This window comes from Phyllostomus discolor, chromosome 12 (assembly GCF_004126475.2).
Source record: "Phyllostomus discolor isolate MPI-MPIP mPhyDis1 chromosome 12, mPhyDis1.pri.v3, whole genome shotgun sequence".
In the NCBI taxonomy this organism is placed as follows: Eukaryota; Metazoa; Chordata; class Mammalia; order Chiroptera; family Phyllostomidae; genus Phyllostomus; species Phyllostomus discolor.
Window position 1 is genome coordinate 7,357,180 of NC_040914.2, and position 18,458 is coordinate 7,375,637.

Consider the following 18,458-nt stretch of genomic DNA (forward strand, 5'->3'; position numbering starts at 1 on the left):
GGGCAGGTGGGTAGCAATCAGTCTGTTCTCTTAGGGCCCTTGGGACTGTCCTGACTAGTGTGGGGTTCCCCAGGGCAGGGGTCCTGCCTCTGTGCTCTGCTGGGGAACTTCCCAGATCCTGCTCAGAGGTCCCCGGGATCCCTGAAGGGCCAGGGCAGGCCCCAAGGCCTCCCTGGCTCTCCGCAGTCCAGGGCCGGCCCGTGTCTCGGCATAGGCTTCCTTTGGGCCAGGTTCCAGGCCCCCTCCTTCCTCCCCAGGGACCGTGTTCTCTGCACCCTCCCTGACTCCCCCCATACACAGAGGAGACTGGACACAAGGTACCCCTGGATTATTTATTCACATGGCTTGGCAACACACAGGCACTCTCGCCAATGAGCCGGTCTGAGGCCTCCAGGCCCTTCCACATCAGTCACCTCCTTCCCGGCCCTCTGAGGGTTAGTGCTGGTTACTTCACACACAAAACAAGGGGTGGGGACGGGAACACAGGAGTGGAGTCTCCCTCTGCCCGGGGGCTTCAGACGACTGCAGTCTGAGCCCCCTCCATCCTGGCGGGGCCTGGAGCCCCTGTCTCCGTGAACCCCACGCTGGGCAGTCGGACCCGGAATCCACCCTCTTCTCGGTCCCTGCTCCCGCTCCGAGCCTTGGGGCTCAGGGACACCCTGGGGAAGCGGAACTTGGGGGACTTCTCCCCACCGGGGGACTTGGAGGCTGCCTCACCCTCCTGCCCCCGAGAGGCCTTGGAGGAAGTGGAGAGGCCCACACGGGGCAAGCGAACTCGGAGGCGGCCTCGGCGGCCAGAGGCCCCTTCCCCACTGCCCTCCTCTTCCTCCTCCTCCTCGGGGCTGGGGGAGCCTTCGCCAGTGGCAGCCTCGCTCTGGCTGAAGCCCACGCGGGGCAGTCTGAGCTTCGGGCTCTTGGCCTTGTCGCCCTCCTCGACCCCCTCCTTGGCCCGCACCAGGCCGAGCCGCGGCAGCCGCACCTTGAGCTTGTGTCCCGCGTCTCCCTCACCCTCTACCACCTGGTACTCAGCGTGGCCGCCCATGGCCGGGGGCGCGATCTCCACGTCGGGCAGTGAGAGGTGGAAGGTTCGTTGGGCCTCTGTGGGCTGGTCCCCAGGCCCCTCAACTCCAGCCCCAGCTCTGGCCCCCAGTGTGGGCATCTTCAGCTTTAGCCCACCTTCGCCTGTGACTGCCTCGCCCACCTGTGCCTCTCGGTTGAGCCCCACATCCAGCTCAAGCTGGGGCACTGTCACAGCAGGCATCTTGAAGATGCCCTCTCCCACCACCAGCTCACCACCTGCCACCTGGGCTCCGGGCAGAGACAAGGTCACCTGAGGCACCTGGACCCTGTAGCCTGCTGTGCCCTCTGCCGAAGGGACTGTGCTCTCGACCTGCTGCCCTGAGGTGGCGCCTAGGCCCGTCTCACTGAAGCCGGTCAGCTCCACTTGGGGCAGGGAGATGCCCAGGGGCATCCTCAGCACCCCCTCCTGGCCCTCCGTGCCTGTCTGCCTAGTGGTGGACACTTGCAGGCCCGGCAACCGTGCCCCACTGACGGCCACCCCTCCTTCCGCCCCTACTTCCTCCTGGGCCCCCAGTGTGACCAGCTCCACCTCGGGGATCTTAAGCTGGCCGGCCATAAACTCTGCCTTTTCCCCAGGGCTGACACGCGCACCCTGGATTTCTACCTCCTTCCCTCGAGCCAGCCCAAAGGAGGGCATCTTCAGTTTGGGCATCTTCACCCTCCCATCCCAACCCCAGCCCTTGCCCTCCACCTCAGCCACCCCTGGCACCAGTTCTCCAGCCTCAGTGTCCCGGACTCTGACCCCAAACTTGGGCAGGGCGAGCCTGGGCCCCTTGAGCTTGAAATCGGCCCCTGCCACCTCCACCTTGCCTGTGGGCAGATGGGCATCCAGGCTGAGCTGAGGGATGGACAGATCGAGGGCGGGCAGCAGGCCCGCCTCCCCCACCCCTTTAGTTTCAGCCTCAGTTCCCACCCGAGCCTTGGGGAGTGAGATGGCGAACTTAGACACCTTCAGCTTGGTGGCTCGCCCGGCCCCCTCAGCCTCTGCCTTGGCCACCTTTGGCCCCGAGAGTCCAAACTTGGGCAGGGAGAACTTGGAGGTAGGTTTCACTTTCATCTCCATCGCCTCTACCCGCCCTTCCTCGCCTTCCACTGTGGGCAGCTGTGGAGTGACAAGCTCAACAGAGGGCATCCGGAAGGCCCCTTCCCCGACCCCTGCTGCCACCTTGCCTTCTGCCCAGTCTACCTTGCCCACTTTGGCCTCTGGGACCTGCCCCTCCAGGCTGAGTGCCCTTGGCAGGTCCAGCTCCACTGAGGGCAGTGTGAGCGAGGGGACACCCACCTGAGCCCCGAGGTCCACCTCTGGCTGCAGACAGGGGAGTGTCACCAGCTTCCCTGAGACTTCAGCTTTTTCCTCACCTGGCTTGCCTCTTGGTGGGGACACTGCCCTCCCCAGCTTGGGCAGGGTCATCTTGGGCATCTTGAAGCCAAATTCCATCCCCTCTGCCTTCTCTGCCCTGCCAACTTTGAGCTGTACCTCTGGAGCCTTGGGCAGCTTCCCTTCAGGTACCTTCAGAAGCTGTACCTCTGGGACCTTTGGCACCTGCATTTCTGGCAGCCGCATCTCTGACACTTTTGGCAGCTGCACCTCCAGGAGGGGCACATCGGGCACAGCCATCTCGGGCACTTTGGGGAGCTTCATCTCTGACACTTTTGGCAGCTGCACCTCCGGGAGTCGCACATCAGGCACAGCCATCTCAGGCACTTTCGGAAGCTTCATCTCTGACACTTTCGGCAGCTGCACCTCCAGGAGGGGTACATCAGGCACGACCAACTCAGGCACCTTGGGGAGCTTCATCTCTGACACTTTGGGCAGCTGTACCTCCGGGAGGGGCACATCGGGCACGGCCACCTCAGGCACCTTGGGGAGCTTCATGTCTGACACTTTGGGCAGCTGCACCTCCAGGAGGGGCACATCAGGCACGACCAACTCGGGCACCTTGGGGAGCTTCATGTCTGACACTTTGGGCAGCTGCACCTCTGGGAGGGGTACATCGGGCACAGCCATCCCTGGCACCTTGGGGAGCTTCATCTCAGAGACTTTCGGCAGCTGCACCTCTGGGAGCCTCACCTCAGGCACAGCCATCTCGGGCACCTTTGTGAGCTTCATTTCAGGGAGTTTCATCTCTGGCACCTTTGGGGCTTTTGCCTCAGGGACTTTCACTGTGGGAACTTTCATCTCGGGGAGCTTCATCTCGGGGAGCTTCATCTCAGAGACTTTCATTGTGGGAACTTTCATCTCGGGGAGCTTCATCTCGGGGAGCTTCATCTCAGAGACTTTCATTGTGGGAACTTTCATCTCCGGGAGCTTCATCTCCGGGAGCTTCATCTCAGAGACTTTCGGCAGCTGGACCTCCGGAAGCCGCACCTCCGGCACCGCCACCTCTGGCACCTTTGGGAGTTTCATCTCCGACACTTTTGGAAACACCATCTCTCGGAGCTGCATTTCTGGAAGGGCTGCTTCGGGCACTTTCGGGAGCTTGACTTCAGGGACCTTGGGCGCCTTGACCTCAGGTGCCGAGACCCCGATGCCAAAGGAGGGCATCTTGATGGTAGGCAGCTTCAGCTTGCTCTCAACAGCGGCTTCAGGGGCAGTGGGCCGGGGTTCCAGGAGAGAAAGCCCGAAGGTGGGCATTCGGAGCCTAGGTCCCTTCACCCTGGCCTCAGGGCTGCCCTTAGCTGCCTTGACCTCAGCTACTTCCTTTGCTCGAGCCCCGAAGCGGGGGAAACTGAGGCGGGGCATCTTCAGGGCCACCTCAGGCACCTCTTCTCGGGCCTCCACCTCTGCGCCCGGTAAGGCCAGGTCCACCCCCACGGTAGGTGCTGCCACATCCAGGGTGGGGACCGTCAGTGCCGCTGCGGCCCCTTCTCGGGTTTCCAGATAAGGTAGTGTGGGCAGAGTGGGCAGTGAGGGCAAGGTGGGCAGCTCCACTTGGGGAACCTGAATCCCTACAGCTGCAGGCTCCACAGCAGGGGCAGCAGGGGCTCCTAGCCCAAAGGTTGGCAGGTGCAGGGCAAAGCCAGTGGCTGCTTCTGCTGCTGGGGCCTCCTCTCCCCGTCCTTTGGGGGCTGGGACCTGGGGGACACCCACCTCCATGCTTGGCAGGCTCGGCCCAACCAGCTCCACCTGGGGCGCTGTGAAACGGGCCCCTGCTGCCACCTCAGCTTCTGCTTTGGCCTTCCGCGGGGGAGCAGCAGCGGCTGCCAGCAGGGCTGCCTGGGCCCCTTCGGCCACTTCTCGGACTCGCAACCGAGGTAGCTGGAGGCGCCGGCGGGTGGGAGCAGCTGGGACAGGACCCTTGACAGCCTCGGTTTTGGGGCCCCGACGCAGACGGGAGAACTTGGGGAAGGAGAATTCGACGTCAACAGGGGCCAGATCTGCAGGGGCCCCCAGGGCCCCAGGCACCACCATCTTCTTCTTCTTCACAGGGGACAGACTCTGGATGTTCTGGGGAGAGAGGAGAGAGGCAGGAGGCGGTGGGACAGTGGGAGGCCTGGGGTGGGCAGGGGAGCCCCGCCTGGCATTGTACCAGGTTGGGGGTGTGATGGATTGAACATCTGGTCCCCAAAACGCCATCCCCACTCCTGCCTGTCATTTCACCACACTGCCCCTGAAGGCAGGAACATTCATTTGGAATCTTACAGTCAGTCAAAAGGAAAGTGGAAACTCAGGATTTTCCTCAATACCCTCATTCTAGAGATGGGGAAGCTGAAGCCTAAGGAAGGACAGAAACTTGTCCAGGGTCACTCAGCATAAGTGGGAAGCAATCAGGCTGAACCTGGCACCCTAATTCGGAGTCCCCTGGTTCAGGACGCCTAGTAAGCCTGGAGCTGAAGGTGACAGTGCCTCTTCAAAGTGGGTGAGGTCCCTGGTTTGGGACGAGTGGGTCTCCCTCCCCAAGAGGAGTTTAGGGGTACAGACCAGGAGGTAAAGGCTGGGATTAGGGTTCAGTTAGTGACAAGACAGAGGGCAGGGCTGGTCGGAAGCTAAGGGAACAGGGTTCATGGCACAGTGACAGGCTCACTGGGGCAGTCCGGCGCCAGGGCCGGGCTAAGCACGCGTACCAGCTTGGCCACCTTGGCCCGTGGGCCCTTGATCTCGTAGCCAGACACGGTCCCAGGCCTCAGCGCCAGGTCCCCGGTGGGCACAGTGCGCTTCAGACAGAAGGAGACCTTGTAAGGCTCGGCGCATTGCAGCAGACGTAATGCGTCCTCGTACTTGAAGTTCTCAAAGAACACGCGGGCGCTGAGCAGCTGGTCCCCTGCAAGCGAGGTCAAGATGAGGGGGCGGGGCAAGCGCACCTCCCGGCTCCACCCAGGCCTGGTTCTTCCCACTTCCAGGAGCCAGCACAGGGAGACCACGCCCCAAATTTTGTCCCCGCTTAATCCCAAGCGCAGGATTAAAACACAAAGTTCTTCCCAGTTTGAAGCTGAAACACTTAAGGAAGCCCTGCTCTGGCCTTAGCTCCGCCTTCCCCACTGAACAAATCCATACCCCTTCAGGCCGCGCTTGTCGTCGTTCCCCTCCCCTCCCCCATCCTCACATTTCAGACCCTAACCAAAAAGAAAAAACACAGTTACACTTTATATTTACAATAGTCTCTTCATCTTTTGCCAAGTTTAAAAATGTATACAGAGCTGTGAAGGGTGGGGACATGGGACTGTCAGGAAAGTGTTCCGGGGAGAGGGCTGGGCATTGGAATCCATGGCTGAATCATGGGGTCCCCCAGCCCCTCTCCCATGCCCCGTTTGTAGGACATCTGTCTACAGGGCTCAGGGTCCAGGCCCCTAACATTTAGAGGACATGGCTGTCTGGGGAGGAGCTAGCCCAGGCAGGAGAAGGGGAGGAAGAATGAAGTGTCCACAGGTAGAGGTGGGACAAGGGTTGGTCACCAGGCAAAGTGCTGGGGAGCCAAGACCAGGGATCTGGACTGGGTGTCCGTGGAAGACAGAACCCCACCCCTCACTCAAGTCTGGCACCAACAACCCACAAAATGCCAGCAGAGAACTCTCTCCTCCACCGGTGTCCTTAAAACCCTTGCTGGCACGCTTCTTTCCCCTGCAGGCTCAGGTCCCCTCTAGGCAGCCACTTTACACATGTCCTTGCAAATTCTTCCTGCTAGTGTCTACCCAACTTCTGTCCCCCGGTGTCCTCTCCATCTGCTCCTCAGCACCGCTGAAATCACTCTGTCCCCAACCTGTCCCCAACCTGTCCCATGGAGCCTTTCTCCCCTGTTCTCCTCCCTTCTCCCCTCCACCACTCCTGTCCCTCAGTCCTGGCAGCTTAGGGAAGGGGGCACAGGTCAAAAAAGGGAATGGGCAGCTGAGAGGAGAAGCTGTTCAGACTTTGCTTCCTTTATTGAAGAAACAGAACTTCCAGAAGCTTTCACCCCTTGACTCTCTACCTGTTCGTAGAGACAAACGTCCCAATCCTGGCTCAGGTCAATTTCTCCAGCAATTCTCCCCTTTCCCCACACCACTGGTTTGTCCCTCTAACACATTATTCCCATCAGCATACACCATATCATATCATTGCTTCTTTTGTACGAAGGGTTGCCTTGATATCACTCCACCTAGAGATCCCACCCTATTTATCTCTTCACCTTAATGGCAAAATGCATTGAGTTGTCCAGCTGCATTACTTCTACTTCTCCCATCACACTTCTGACACCCCACCCCAGAACCCTGAACTGCTCCTTTCAGGTCCCATGCAGCGACATCTATGTAGCTAAGCCCAATGGTCAAGTCCCACACTTTGTCTCCTCAGCCTGTGGCCAAATTTCACTCTCTCCTTCATCTACTTGATCGGCTTGGCTTCCAGAGTGCCACATGCTCTGGAACCTGCTGAGATGGTTCCTCCTTATCCTCCTGACCTCTTAAAGACACACTGATCCAGAGCTCAGGCCTCAGACCCCTTGTCTTCTCCACCCATGTGCTTTACTCACCCTTTTGAGAAGCTCATCCAGAGTTAGGAGTTTATTTTTATTTATAAAAGATTTTATTTTATTTTTTTTTTTTTTAGAGAGAGGGGAAGGGAGGGAGAAAGGGAGAGAAACATCAAATAGTTGCTTCTCACATGCCCCCAACTGAGGACCTGGCCTGACACCTAGGCTTGTTCCCTGACCAGGAATCGAACCAGCAACCCTTTGGTTCACAAGCCAGTGCTCAATCCACTGAGTCATACTAGCCAGGGCCAGACTTAGGAGTTTATAGTTCATAAATATGCTGACAACTCCTAAGTGTATCTCTCTAGCCCAGCACTCTCTCCTCCATCCTAGACTTATATATTCAACTGCCCTTGCACATCTCCATCTTGATGTTCAACAGACACTGCTCATTTAACAAATCCAAACTGTTCTCCTGGTCTTCCTCCAGACAAGCTCCAGCCCCAGTATTCTCCATTTGTGAGACTACCATCCTCCTTGACTCCTCTCTTTCCATCATACCCTATATCCATCCAGGCCTGAAGGTTCCTTCTTCAAAATAAATCCAGAATCCAAACTCTTCTCTTCACCTCCAATGGCATTGCTTTGGCCCAAGCATTACCACTTCTTACCTGAATAATCACAGTAGCCTCTTTGTTGGTCTCCCTCCCCCTTACCCTCCCTGCAGTCTGCTGCTAATATACTAGTTCAACATGGTTAATATTCCTCCACTCACAACTGTCCCAGATTAAAAGCCAAAGTCCTCACCATGGCCTACAAAGTCCTCCAAAAACATCCCTCTTGCCTCTCTGGCTTCATCTCTTACTCTCCTCTTCATTGACTCTTCCATCCACACTGGCTTCCTTGATGTCCCTCCAACAAACGAGGTACACTCCCCCCTTGGGGTGTTTGCACTGGAATCCTCTTCCAGATGGCCACATAGCTTCTCCTCTTACTTCCTTCAGGCCTTTCCTCCCTTCTTGACTCACCCTATTTAAAAACTCAGGCCCTGGCTGGTGTAGCTCAGTGGATTGAGCGTGGGCTGTGAACCAAAGGGTTGCCAGTTCAATTCCCAGTCAGGGCACATGCCTGGGTTGCACGCCAGGTCCCTAGTGAGGGCCATGTGAAAGGCAACCACACATGGTATTTCTCTTCCTCTCTTTCTCCTTTCTTTCCCCTCTCTCTAAAAATAAATTAAAAATTAAAAAATTAGCCCTGGCTGGTGTAGCTCAGTGGATTGAGTGTGGGCTGGGAACAAAGTGTCCCAGGTTCGATTCCCAGCCAGGGTACATTCCTGGGTTGCAGGCCATAACCCCCAGCAACCGCACATTGATGTTTCTCTCTCTCTCTCTCTATCTCCCTCCCTAAAAGTAAATAAATAAAATCTTTTAAAAAATCTGTTTTAAATTAAAAAAAAATTAAAAAATTAAAATTCAGCTCCCCTGTCCTGGTCAGGTAGGTCAGTTGGTTAGAGTGTCGACCAGATATGTCAAGGTTACAGGTTCAATCCCCACTCAGGAGAGTCAAGCAATAAATGCATAAATAAGTGGAACAACAAATTGATGTTTCTCTCTCTCTCTCTTCCCTCTTGTCTCTAAAAAAATCAGCTTCCCCAGCATCCATAGCACATATTGCCTTCTACCTTACTATATATTTTACATATTTTTGCCCCACTAGAATATAAGCTCCATAAGTACAGAGTATATAATCTGTTCTGTTCGTTGAAGTAGCTCAAGAACGTACAATAAATAGAAGGCCCTTAGTAATAGTTGTTGCATGACTGAATCACATCAGTCTTACCCATGTTACTAAAACATCCCTTACTAAGCTACTTTTCCCGCCCCCTCCAAGTTGTTAACTCCACCTCTTTTCTCCAGCCCAAACAACAAAAACAATAACTAGCACTTACATAGTGCTTACTATGTGCCATTTAGCTGCGCTAAGTGTTTTCAAATGCTGACTCATTTAATCCACATAATAACCCCATGAGGTAAGTACCAGAATCCATTTTAGAGATGAGAAAACCGAGGCACAAAAAGAGCACAAACCAGTGAACTGCAGCTGTGAGACAATGAAGCTCCACAGGCCACTCTGAGCAGCTACAAGGCCAATACACAAACCCCGGACCCAAGCCCTCCGCCTCCCCTCTAGGCCTTCCCTCTAGGTCGTCGGCCTCGCTGGGGAATCCGGGCAGATTCCTAACCCCGCCCCCACGTAAGGTCCCGCCCCATCTCCCCGCCCCGCCCACCTTCTTGCAGGCTGAGGCTTCTAGCAGCGGGCGAGTCCTCCCGCAGCTCACGGATGTAGATTCCTTCCTTCCCGCCGCCCGCTACGTTGATACCGCTGACCCCAGTCTGCGCCTCCGTCTCCACGATGATCTCCACCAACTCCGCCCTCCTCAGCTCCTGTGGAGGGCGGCGAGAAGTCGCCACGGACTCTAGGACCGGACCTCGCCCAGAGCCCGCCATCGCTCTTAAAAGCGTCTGTTAAACCGGTCCTTAGGGCACATGCCCTTCTGCGAGGCTCAGGCAGGTCCTGCGGGCCTCCCCACTCCGGCATATCCCCTTTAAGGAAGCGCCACGGCAGCTTGCTCAGGGGGCCCGCAGAAGGGTTCAACGGCTTTTCAGGGTCGCGGTTCTTCCGAAGCCCCTGGGGGCGAGGCGGGACGAGGGGTGGGGTGGGGTGGGGAGGCTAGCTAGAGGGACCCTGAGTTGTGACTGAGAGTGGAGGCAGAGAGAGAGGGCAAAGCTGTGCTTTCCACGGGGCGTGGCCAGTTCTGGGGCTAGGGGTGTGGACCTCAGTTTGAGAGCACGAGTGGATAGAGCTCACAGGCCACAGCACAGGGACCAAAGAGAGGAGTATGGGTAGATTGTCTGTGTGGCAGTGGGGTGGGGACCCAGAGTCTCAGGAGCAAAGGGGAGGGGCTTTAATAACGCCAGAACAGGGGTAGGGGTGAGGATGGGGTTCCGGAGAGAAGCCAGATCCTTAAGTGGTGCGGAATGGAGGGGCGGGGGTGGGACTGGCCTCCTGGAACGCTTGACTGTGTGTGAGACTGTTTCCTATTGTGGGTTCTTATGACCCCAAGACCTGCAGAATGCCCGTGGGAGAGGGAATCCAGTGGAAGTGGGGTGCAATGAACAGTGGACCAGCAGGCTTGGTATTCCTGGTATTTACTGCCACGGGTGCTGACCTGCTGCTGGGCTTTCTGTGCACTGCGATTCACATCTGGGCTCCTCAGAAGAGGCAGCGAGAGACCTCAGTTCCATTACTGTCTAGGAACCCCTTCTGCTTTGTGTCTCAGGGGGAGAGCTTTGCCCTCTTTGGCCTGTTTCCCCACTGTAGAGTTGGGAAACGCGGTTGTACTGGAAGGAGTCTCTGACTGTGAGCTGAGACCAGAGGCAACAGGCACCCAAGAGGATGTTGTGTTGGGCAAGGCATCTAGGCTGGTGAAAACTGGAGCTGAGCCCAGGGCTGGGACGGGGGTACAAGCAGGTGCCACACAGCAGTGGGCCTGAGACTAGAGGGCTGGCAGCGAAGGGGTAAGAAGAGTTGCGGTAGAGGCAGCAGGGCACCCTGGGCTGCACATTTTACGTGCAGCACCACGTTCCATCCTTCCCACAGCTTGGACAGTGATAGACGGGAACATGAAGGTCCAGAGAAGTGAAGGGACTTGCCTCATGCCACACAGCAAGTTAAGCCACTGGGCCTCAGCCTCAGGTCTGTGACCTTAGCGCCCATAGACTGTACTGCAGGCAGTGACCTCCTCGCACTTTACACCCCTACCTGCCACCTCGCAGCCAGCTTGGCTCCTGTGAAAGTAGACCCCCTCTGTACCTGGCATCCGGCAGAGTGCAGTCAATGCCAGTGCTTTATCTCCTTAACAGTGACAGCAGCCCACAGGGAGGCTTCCTAGGCACCAGGTCCTGTGCAAATGCCTCATGTGAGTCCTCAGCACCCCTCAGAAGTGGGGATCGTGCCCCATTTTACCAATGGAGAAACTGAGGTTAGACAGATCAGGTCGCCTGTTCAGGGCTGCACATCTGAAGTGGTAGGGTTGGAATTTAAGCCCCCAGGTCCAAAGCCCATGTCCTCAACCCTTGCACCATCCTGCTGCTTCCGATGATGGGTTTCTGCTCAATTTTCTTTAGCTCATTAGTAATATAACTCCATTCTGCTCCAATAAATTAGCTGCTTTGAATCTTAGTCTGCGCCATGCACTGTGCTAAGCACTTTACATATGTCCATTTTTTCCTCTCGCATTGACCCATTAAATAGGCCCCGTTGCTATCTCCATTTCTCACACAGGGAGACTAAGGCACAGAGAAGCCAGGAAGTGTCTCCTCACTGCCCTAGTCTGTACCCCTGACTCAGGCCTCACAAGTGCCCCTTGGAGGACAGGACACGCGGGTACTCACCTCAGCACTCCGGCTTCTGACCTCCATGGCGCTGCTGGAAGTCACCTGGGCACCAGGCTCCTGCTTTCTCTCTCCCTTCTGCTGCAGGACCAACTTTAATTCTGCATGGAGCAGCTGCCTCTGAGCCTGCAGGGGACAGGGATGGAGGCTTGAGGCCAGGAGACAGTGAGGTGAGGAGGCTGGGCTTAGAGGGAGAGGTCGAGGTGATATCAGAAGGGAAGGAGGGCCACCCCCAGCTGTCCCCTCACCGCTGCCTGGGCACAGGCACCCCCTCCTAACAGGAGCCCAGCCTGGGGTGCTGAAGAGTTGTCTGTGGGACTCGCACCCTTCCTCTGGGGTCTTGCTGCCTGCCAAGGAGACAAAAGGGCATGAGGCTCCAGGCAGGCCAGGGAGGGGCAGGGAGGGGCTGTGGCACAAGCCAGTGCTCACCTCAGAGTCACCTCCAGCTCCTTGGGCCTCCTGGGTCTGGGACTCTGAGAAGAATAACGTGAGCATTATTATCAGCTAGCGCCACTGATCGCTTCCTGAGTGCCTGATCCTTGCTGCACTTGGTCAGCACTCTATCCCCACAGTGCAGTTGGGGAAACTGAGACTCAGAAGACCTTTACCCAAGGCGACACAGTTGGCCAACAAACAGTAAAGCCAGAACTGACTCCTAGGCCTGTCTGGCAGCAGAACCCTTGAGCCAGACCCCTCAGTGGACTAAGTGAGCCGAATTCACTATGAAATAATTATGATTGTCCCATGTACTCCCTGTGGGCAAATCACCTCACTTCTCTGTACCTCCGTTTCCTCATCTGTAAATAATGGAGAGAGTGAGAGTACCTCCCTCACAGCATTGTTGGGAGGGTCAAATGAGTTACTAAATATAAAGTACCCAGCATCCCTGGCCGGTGCGGCCCAATGGATTCAGTGCCGGCCTGTGACCTGAAAGGTCACTGGTTCAATTCCCAGTCAGGGCACATGTCTGGGTTGTGGGCCAGGTCCATGGTTGGGGGTGTGCAATAGGTAACTGATCAATGTTTCTCTCCTCCCTTCCCCTCTCTAAAAATAAATAAGGTTTTTTTTAATGTGTTTCTTTTTTTTCCCTAAAGATTTTATTTATTTATTTTTAGAGGGGAAGGGAGGGAGAAAGAAAGGCAGAGAAACATCAATGTGTACTTGCCTCTCGCACACCACCCACTGGGGACCTGGCCCACAACCCGGGCATGTGCCCTGACTGGGAATAGAATTGGCAGCCCTTTGGTTCACAGGCTGGCGCTCAATCCACTGAACCATACTGGCCCAGACATAAAGATTTTTTTTTTTAAATAAAGTGTCAGGCACATGGAAGTCACTTCAGAAGCATTTGCTGTTATTACTAAGAACTTCTGTGGTCCTGTGAAATGCCCCACAGGGGTTATATAGCACGCAGACCTCAGAACATCCTTATGAGGTCAATACAATTATTGAGCCCATTACAAAGAAAATATCTGAGGCTGAGTTACAGACTTGAACTTGTCTGAAAGCACCAGCTTCTTATACTGATAATAACTAATGAGCATTGAGTGGTCACTCTTTGCTAGTCTTAATACTAAGACCTCTACTTTCTACCTCACTGTAGAAAACCCTAGCCCCTCAGAGACCAAGAACCTTGCTGTAGGTCACACAGCACAGCAAGGAGGCAGAGCTGGATTAGCATACAGGCTCCTCGGCAAGGGGATGGATATTGTGTCCCCATGCCCAGCCTCCCCACTCTGGCCTTGCCTTCCCAGCCCCCACCTGGCATGCCAACATGCCAACCCCACTCCCAAGGGAAAGGTCAGGCCTCACGCGGCACATTCTCTCAGACAATGGCCCGTCTGCTGTGCCCAGTCACATTCCGCCCCTGCCCACCCACCCCCAGCTGCACAATGGTCCTTCATAGCCCACCACTGGCCAGGAGAGAGGACATAGGGACCCCCTCAATGTTGCAGTTGTACCCACTCCACTGGCTGGCCCCTCACCATGTCAGAGGGCTCCTGTCTGGCTCTTCTAGGAATCCTGGTCTCTGTGTCCTTCCCCAGCCTCCCCTTTGAGCCTGTCACCCCAAGTAGGGTTGGCTTCCACATCTGGCCATGTGCTCTGAACTGGGCCCTGTGCTGGCACCCACAGACCTTGTAATCGCCCTGGATGTGGCAGCTATTTAAGGGTTGGAAACAGGCTCAGAGAGGGGAAGTGACCTGTCTGGGGTCACACAGCTAGGATATGTGCCCTTGACCCCAACTCCGCACCTTAACTTGCACTGGTGGCTCTGAGCGCTGGAGGAGGCCCAAGGAGCCAAGCACCTGGGGCAGGAATGGGCCTGGGCAGGGGTGGGAAAGGAGGATTGTGAAGGTGCCAGGAATGGGCACTTTTAGAGGGACCTCTGTGGTGCAAACCCTGGGCCGGCAGGCTCATTATAAACACGGCCTCAGGTATAGCCGTGGCCTCATGGTGCCCCATTGTACTGGTGGGCAAATGAGAGCTGAGAAGATATTACAGTGACGAAGTTGGGACTTGAACTTGAAGCTAACTCTGAGTCCCTGGTGCAACATGACATCCTGAGTCGGGGATGGGAGAAGCCTGGTCCATGCAGGAGGCAGTGGAGATGGAAGAAAGGCTCTCCTGGGCCACAGGCTCCCTGTTCCAGGCCAGGCATGAAGGTCACACCCAAAGGCTGGCACGGGAAGCTCAGCAGGGGTGGAGGAAAGCGACTGCCCTCCTCCTTCATCCCTGCCCAGGACAACTGCCAGCCCAGGTTATATTTAGCCCAGCTGTGCCCTTCCTGAGCCACGTCCCCACCCCCTGGGGTGGGGGTGGGTGGGGTGGGGGCAGCTTCGGAAGGAAGCCCACCCCACTCCGGGAGCTCTCTGTTCCCAGCTCTGCCCATCCTACTAAACAGGGGGAGACAGGGCAGGGAGTTTCCTGGGGGGATCCCTGACTTGTGTTAGAGGAAGATCTAACAGGGCTCCCACAGCAAGTCAAGGCAGGGCTGGACCCTCCGCAGGCCCACAGCCGTTTCTTGAGCAGGCCCTCTAGTGCCGCCGGACACATTCCTGAGCTTCCGGAATTCCGAGTCCCCATTTCTTGAGCACTTAACGATGTGCAGAGATCCTTCTCTTCCCTGGCTCCTTAAGTCCTCATAACACCTGCCTGGGAAAGGTACAGCCTAGATAGCCATTTAAGATGCCTCTCATGCTTTCAGAGCGGCTGGGGTGAGGGGCCCTGGGGCTGTTTAGCTGAGCTGGGCCTACTGAGGAGTCCTCCAGCTTTGCCCTGCGTGACCGGTTACCCCTGTGGCTAGCGCCAACCTTTTTTAGGAGTTCTCCCCACTCGGAGCCTCAGCTTCCCTAGCTCCCAGCCACCCAGTGCCCTCAGCAATGGGAGTGGGGGCGTTGACCTGACCCCACCAGGCCCCTAGGCTTGACTGGAGGCCGTCTAGAGAGGTGTGCCGGCAGCAGCCTCCGGCTGCCTCAGTTAACCCTGCTCCAGCACTTCTCGGGTGGGAACACCGGGCACGGCGCTGTGCCTCTCCAAGCCTCGGTTTCCTCCTCTGTCGAATGCAGCCAATAAGAGTGGTTTTGCGGATCTGTGAGGCAACTGCAGGTGCTTAGACTATTTCCAGCATATAGTAAGTGCTCAACTAGTGCAAACTAGTCTCTGACAGAAAGTGGGGGCTGTGCATCTCAAAGTATCTCCTATCCAGCCTCACCAGTAGCTCCACGCTCTTCCCTGCAGAAGGGTGACTTTGGGTGAGGAACAAAATCCAGTTTAGACATGACCTCACACCAGCAGGATCAGTGCTGCCTTCCCAGCACACTATTCCAAGACCAAAACACCTGTTCCCCTTTAACCCCCCCCACCATGTCCCAACTCTTTATAAGTAGCATCTCATCTGCTCTCCCATCAACCCTGTGAGGTGGCCCACGGCAGCCCATTTTAGAGATGGTAGGGTAGAGGCACAAAGGGTGAAGTGTCTTGCCTGAGGCCGCACATCCAGAAAGAGAGAAATGTTGGGATCGGAAGCCGGGGTCCGGCTCCAAAGTCCGTGCCTTCAACACCTACAACATGCTGCCTCCTGAGCCGCAAGCACCCTCCCAACACCTCCCAGGACCCTGGGTCTCGCAGCCTGGCCAGGGAGGGAACTGGCTGGCTGATCTCTTACCACTGGGCCTCCAGACACCTCGAGAGCTCCTGGTCTGTCTGCTCAGCCCCAGCCCCAGGCTGGGGGGGAAAAGGAATGGGGAGGGGGAGGAGGGGGAGACCCCAGTCATTGGCTGCCCAGGCATGACATCACTAGGGGGTGGGTGGTGGGGAAACAAACATCCCCATTCCCAGCTACAGTCACTCACAAGCCAGTGGGTGGGGAGCCAGGACTCATCCGCTTGCCTGGGGTGACACTGCCACTAGGAGCCCTGCTCTTGGGATTTGCATGTTGCTCCAGCCCCTTATAAACTGAACATCCCACCAGTACCAGTTCCTGGCTTCCAGAAACAAGCATGGCTCCACTCAGTTTGGGTTCAAATAAACCCCTTCCACTCTCTCTCCACTCAGTTTGGGTTCAAATCCCAGCTCAGCCACTTCCTGGCTATGTGATCTTGGGCAAGTCGCCGCATCTCCCTGGGCCTCATTTTCTTCATTTCTAAAACAAATAGTAAAAGTGCTCACCTTGTGAGGTTGTTGTGAAGATTAAATGAATTAAAAGAGGCTAAAAACGTTTAAAAGTACCTGGCATGAGCCAATGCTACTTAGAACTGTTTTTGCATGATTATCCACACAGATCAGGTGGCCGGCTACCCTGGTCAGGGGTCTTTTGGCCCAAGTGAGGCTGGGCACAGGCAAGTCCCACTTCTCTGCTTAATGGAGTTGCCATTTGGGAGCCACCTGTCTTGTGCTAAATACTAAGCTGGGCACCCACAGCTCTGTCCTGGAGTCGAGGGTGCAAGGTGGGAAAGTTATACCCAATTTTTAGCTATGCAGCCAGGAGGTGGTGGAGCTGGAGTTCAACGTCAGTTCTGCTGGACCCCAAAGATGCTGCAACACTCCGTCCCCTTCATAATCACAGACAAGTGGCCTCTGAGAGGGTGATACCCACCGATGCCCACAATCACCCACAGCAGGTAGCTGGCAGCACTGAAATTGAACCCCAGACCTGCCCAACTCCCAACCCAAGGCCATCAGGCCTCACCCTGACATCCTGGGCCCCGGCCCCCAGCCTTCCCAGACTCACCAGGCCCCAGAGGGCGGCACAGGAAGCACAAGTACCCCCACATGCCCCTTGCACCCGCCCAGCCGCTGCCTCAGAAGTTCGCAGCTCTCTGAGCCCAGGCCTGGGGCCGGGGCTGCTATGAGGCCAGGGATTACCCCCAAAATGCATGTCAGCAGCTTCTGCCCCATTGTCCAGCCAGGCGAGGCCACCAGGCCCTCTCCTCAGTCGGTATCCTCAACCCTCACACCAGCTCAGTGGTCCCTCTGAGGAATTGTCCCCCTGATTTCACTGCATGTTCAGGGCCTACTTCTGAGGGCACAGGGACCAGGAACAGGTTGGCAGGATCCCAGAATGCTCAGGGCCTCCCTCGTCTCTCCAAAATGCCCCCTGCCCACTCTCAACCGCTGGGGAAGGGAGGAATGTGCTGAGCTCTGGGGAAAGTCTTCCAGGCCTGGCAGCCAGCAAGGGTTGGGGTGTGGCCGGAACCCAGCCAGAAGCCTCCTCCCAGGAGGGGTGGAAGGGACAGTGTGGTCAGGGCTGCTGATGGGCCTCAGGAGACCCTCAGCCCATGGCAGTCTCTCTCCCTCTCATTCATTGATTCATTCAGATATTCATCTGTTCACATACTCATTCAAAAAACATTCACAAGCCCTTGGTGGCAGGCCCTTTGCTGGGCACTTTGGACACTGACAGACCTAAATTCACTATGGGGCTGAGGGGCGGGCTCAGGAAGGTCCCTGGAGGAGGAGTCATCTAAAGTCAAACTGAAGGGTCGAGAGGAAGGAGCCAGGTAAAAAGATGGTGAAGGGGCTTCAGGTGGAGGGACAGACACAGGCAAAATACCAGAGGGAAGAAGAGAGCAGCCCTTCACCCAGTATCAGCGGGCAGTGAGCACCTGGTGTTGTGGCCAGCCCCGTGCTGAGTGGTGCTGGGGGCACTGCATAATCAAGGTAGCTGGGCCTGATTTTGCTGAGTTCGCATTCCAACAGGGAGACAGACCCAGAATAGCCAGGGTTGTGATGGGAACTGATAGGCAGAGAGTCCAATCGGGGCCTTGATGGGGGAACCTGGAAAGATGCTTGCTTCAGCCTAGGAAAGGAGACCAGGGAAGGCTTCCTGGAGGAAGGGACATGTGAGCTGAGACTTGAATGAGTCATAGGAACTAAGAGAGAGAAGAGGAAGGGTAACCGTTTTATAAGCAGAAGGAACAGCCTGTGCAAAGCACCCCAATCCAAAGAGAGATCAGTACATAGGAAATGTCCAGAGGCTGAGAACTGTGTCCTTGTTCATAGTCATGTCCCTAGGACAAGCATGCTCCTTCTCTAGCATATCTGTCTGATATATATTTATTCACGGCTATTAGCAGACACCTCCTCTGTATCCATCTCTGGGCCAAGCGGCGGTGGGAACACAGCAGTGACTCTGCCCTCGCAAGACTCACAGTTGAAAGGGGGCAGACATTGAAGAACTAATCAACAGAATCATTTTTGAGTGATTATATTATTACACTCTGAGCTTAGCAATATGAAAGACAGATTCAGACCTACACAAGGGGCTTGGCACTCCAGTGCTATCAGAAAAGGCAGGGAGGGCTCCCTGGAGGAAGTGACATTTGAGCTGGCATCTGAAGCATACATCAGAATTCATGTAAGGCTGCAGGTATTAGATAAATGAGAGTGGGTTTCAGGTAGAGGGAACAGCCTGTGTGCAAAGGGCTCTTTTGGGAAACTGGTGAATGTGAGAGCGTGAGGGGAAGCTGAGAGGTCGGTCCATATTCAGAAGGCCATGAGGAGGGGCTGAAACTTTGTCCTGAGAGCCTTGGGTACATAC

The 18,458-nt window shown here is 56.0% G+C and overlaps 1 protein-coding gene across 8 annotated transcripts; it reads right to left on the reverse strand.

Moving 5' to 3' along the window:
* Nucleotides 1-318: 318 nt before the first annotated feature.
* PRX (periaxin) lies at nucleotides 319-16,753 on the reverse strand. 8 transcript variants are annotated; one of them, XM_036011924.1, is made up of 9 exons: nucleotides 16,650-16,753; nucleotides 15,585-15,643; nucleotides 11,849-11,892; nucleotides 11,668-11,766; nucleotides 11,420-11,545; nucleotides 9,253-9,409; nucleotides 5,146-5,342; nucleotides 3,137-4,528; nucleotides 319-2,980 (listed from the first exon to the last, which is right to left on the reverse strand). In XM_036011924.1, exons 5-9 carry the CDS (start codon nucleotides 11,444-11,446, stop codon nucleotides 515-517), a joined length of 4,239 nt encoding a protein of 1,412 aa, XP_035867817.1. In that variant the 5' UTR covers nucleotides 11,447-11,545; nucleotides 11,668-11,766; nucleotides 11,849-11,892; nucleotides 15,585-15,643; nucleotides 16,650-16,753; the 3' UTR covers nucleotides 319-514. The 8 variants fall into 8 exon arrangements, with proteins under 8 accessions (XP_035867817.1, XP_035867814.1, XP_035867815.1 ...); XM_036011921.1 differs by having other exon boundaries at nucleotides 319-3,058; XM_036011922.1 differs by having other exon boundaries at nucleotides 3,059-4,528.
* Between the last annotated feature and the right edge of the window lie 1,705 nt (nucleotides 16,754-18,458).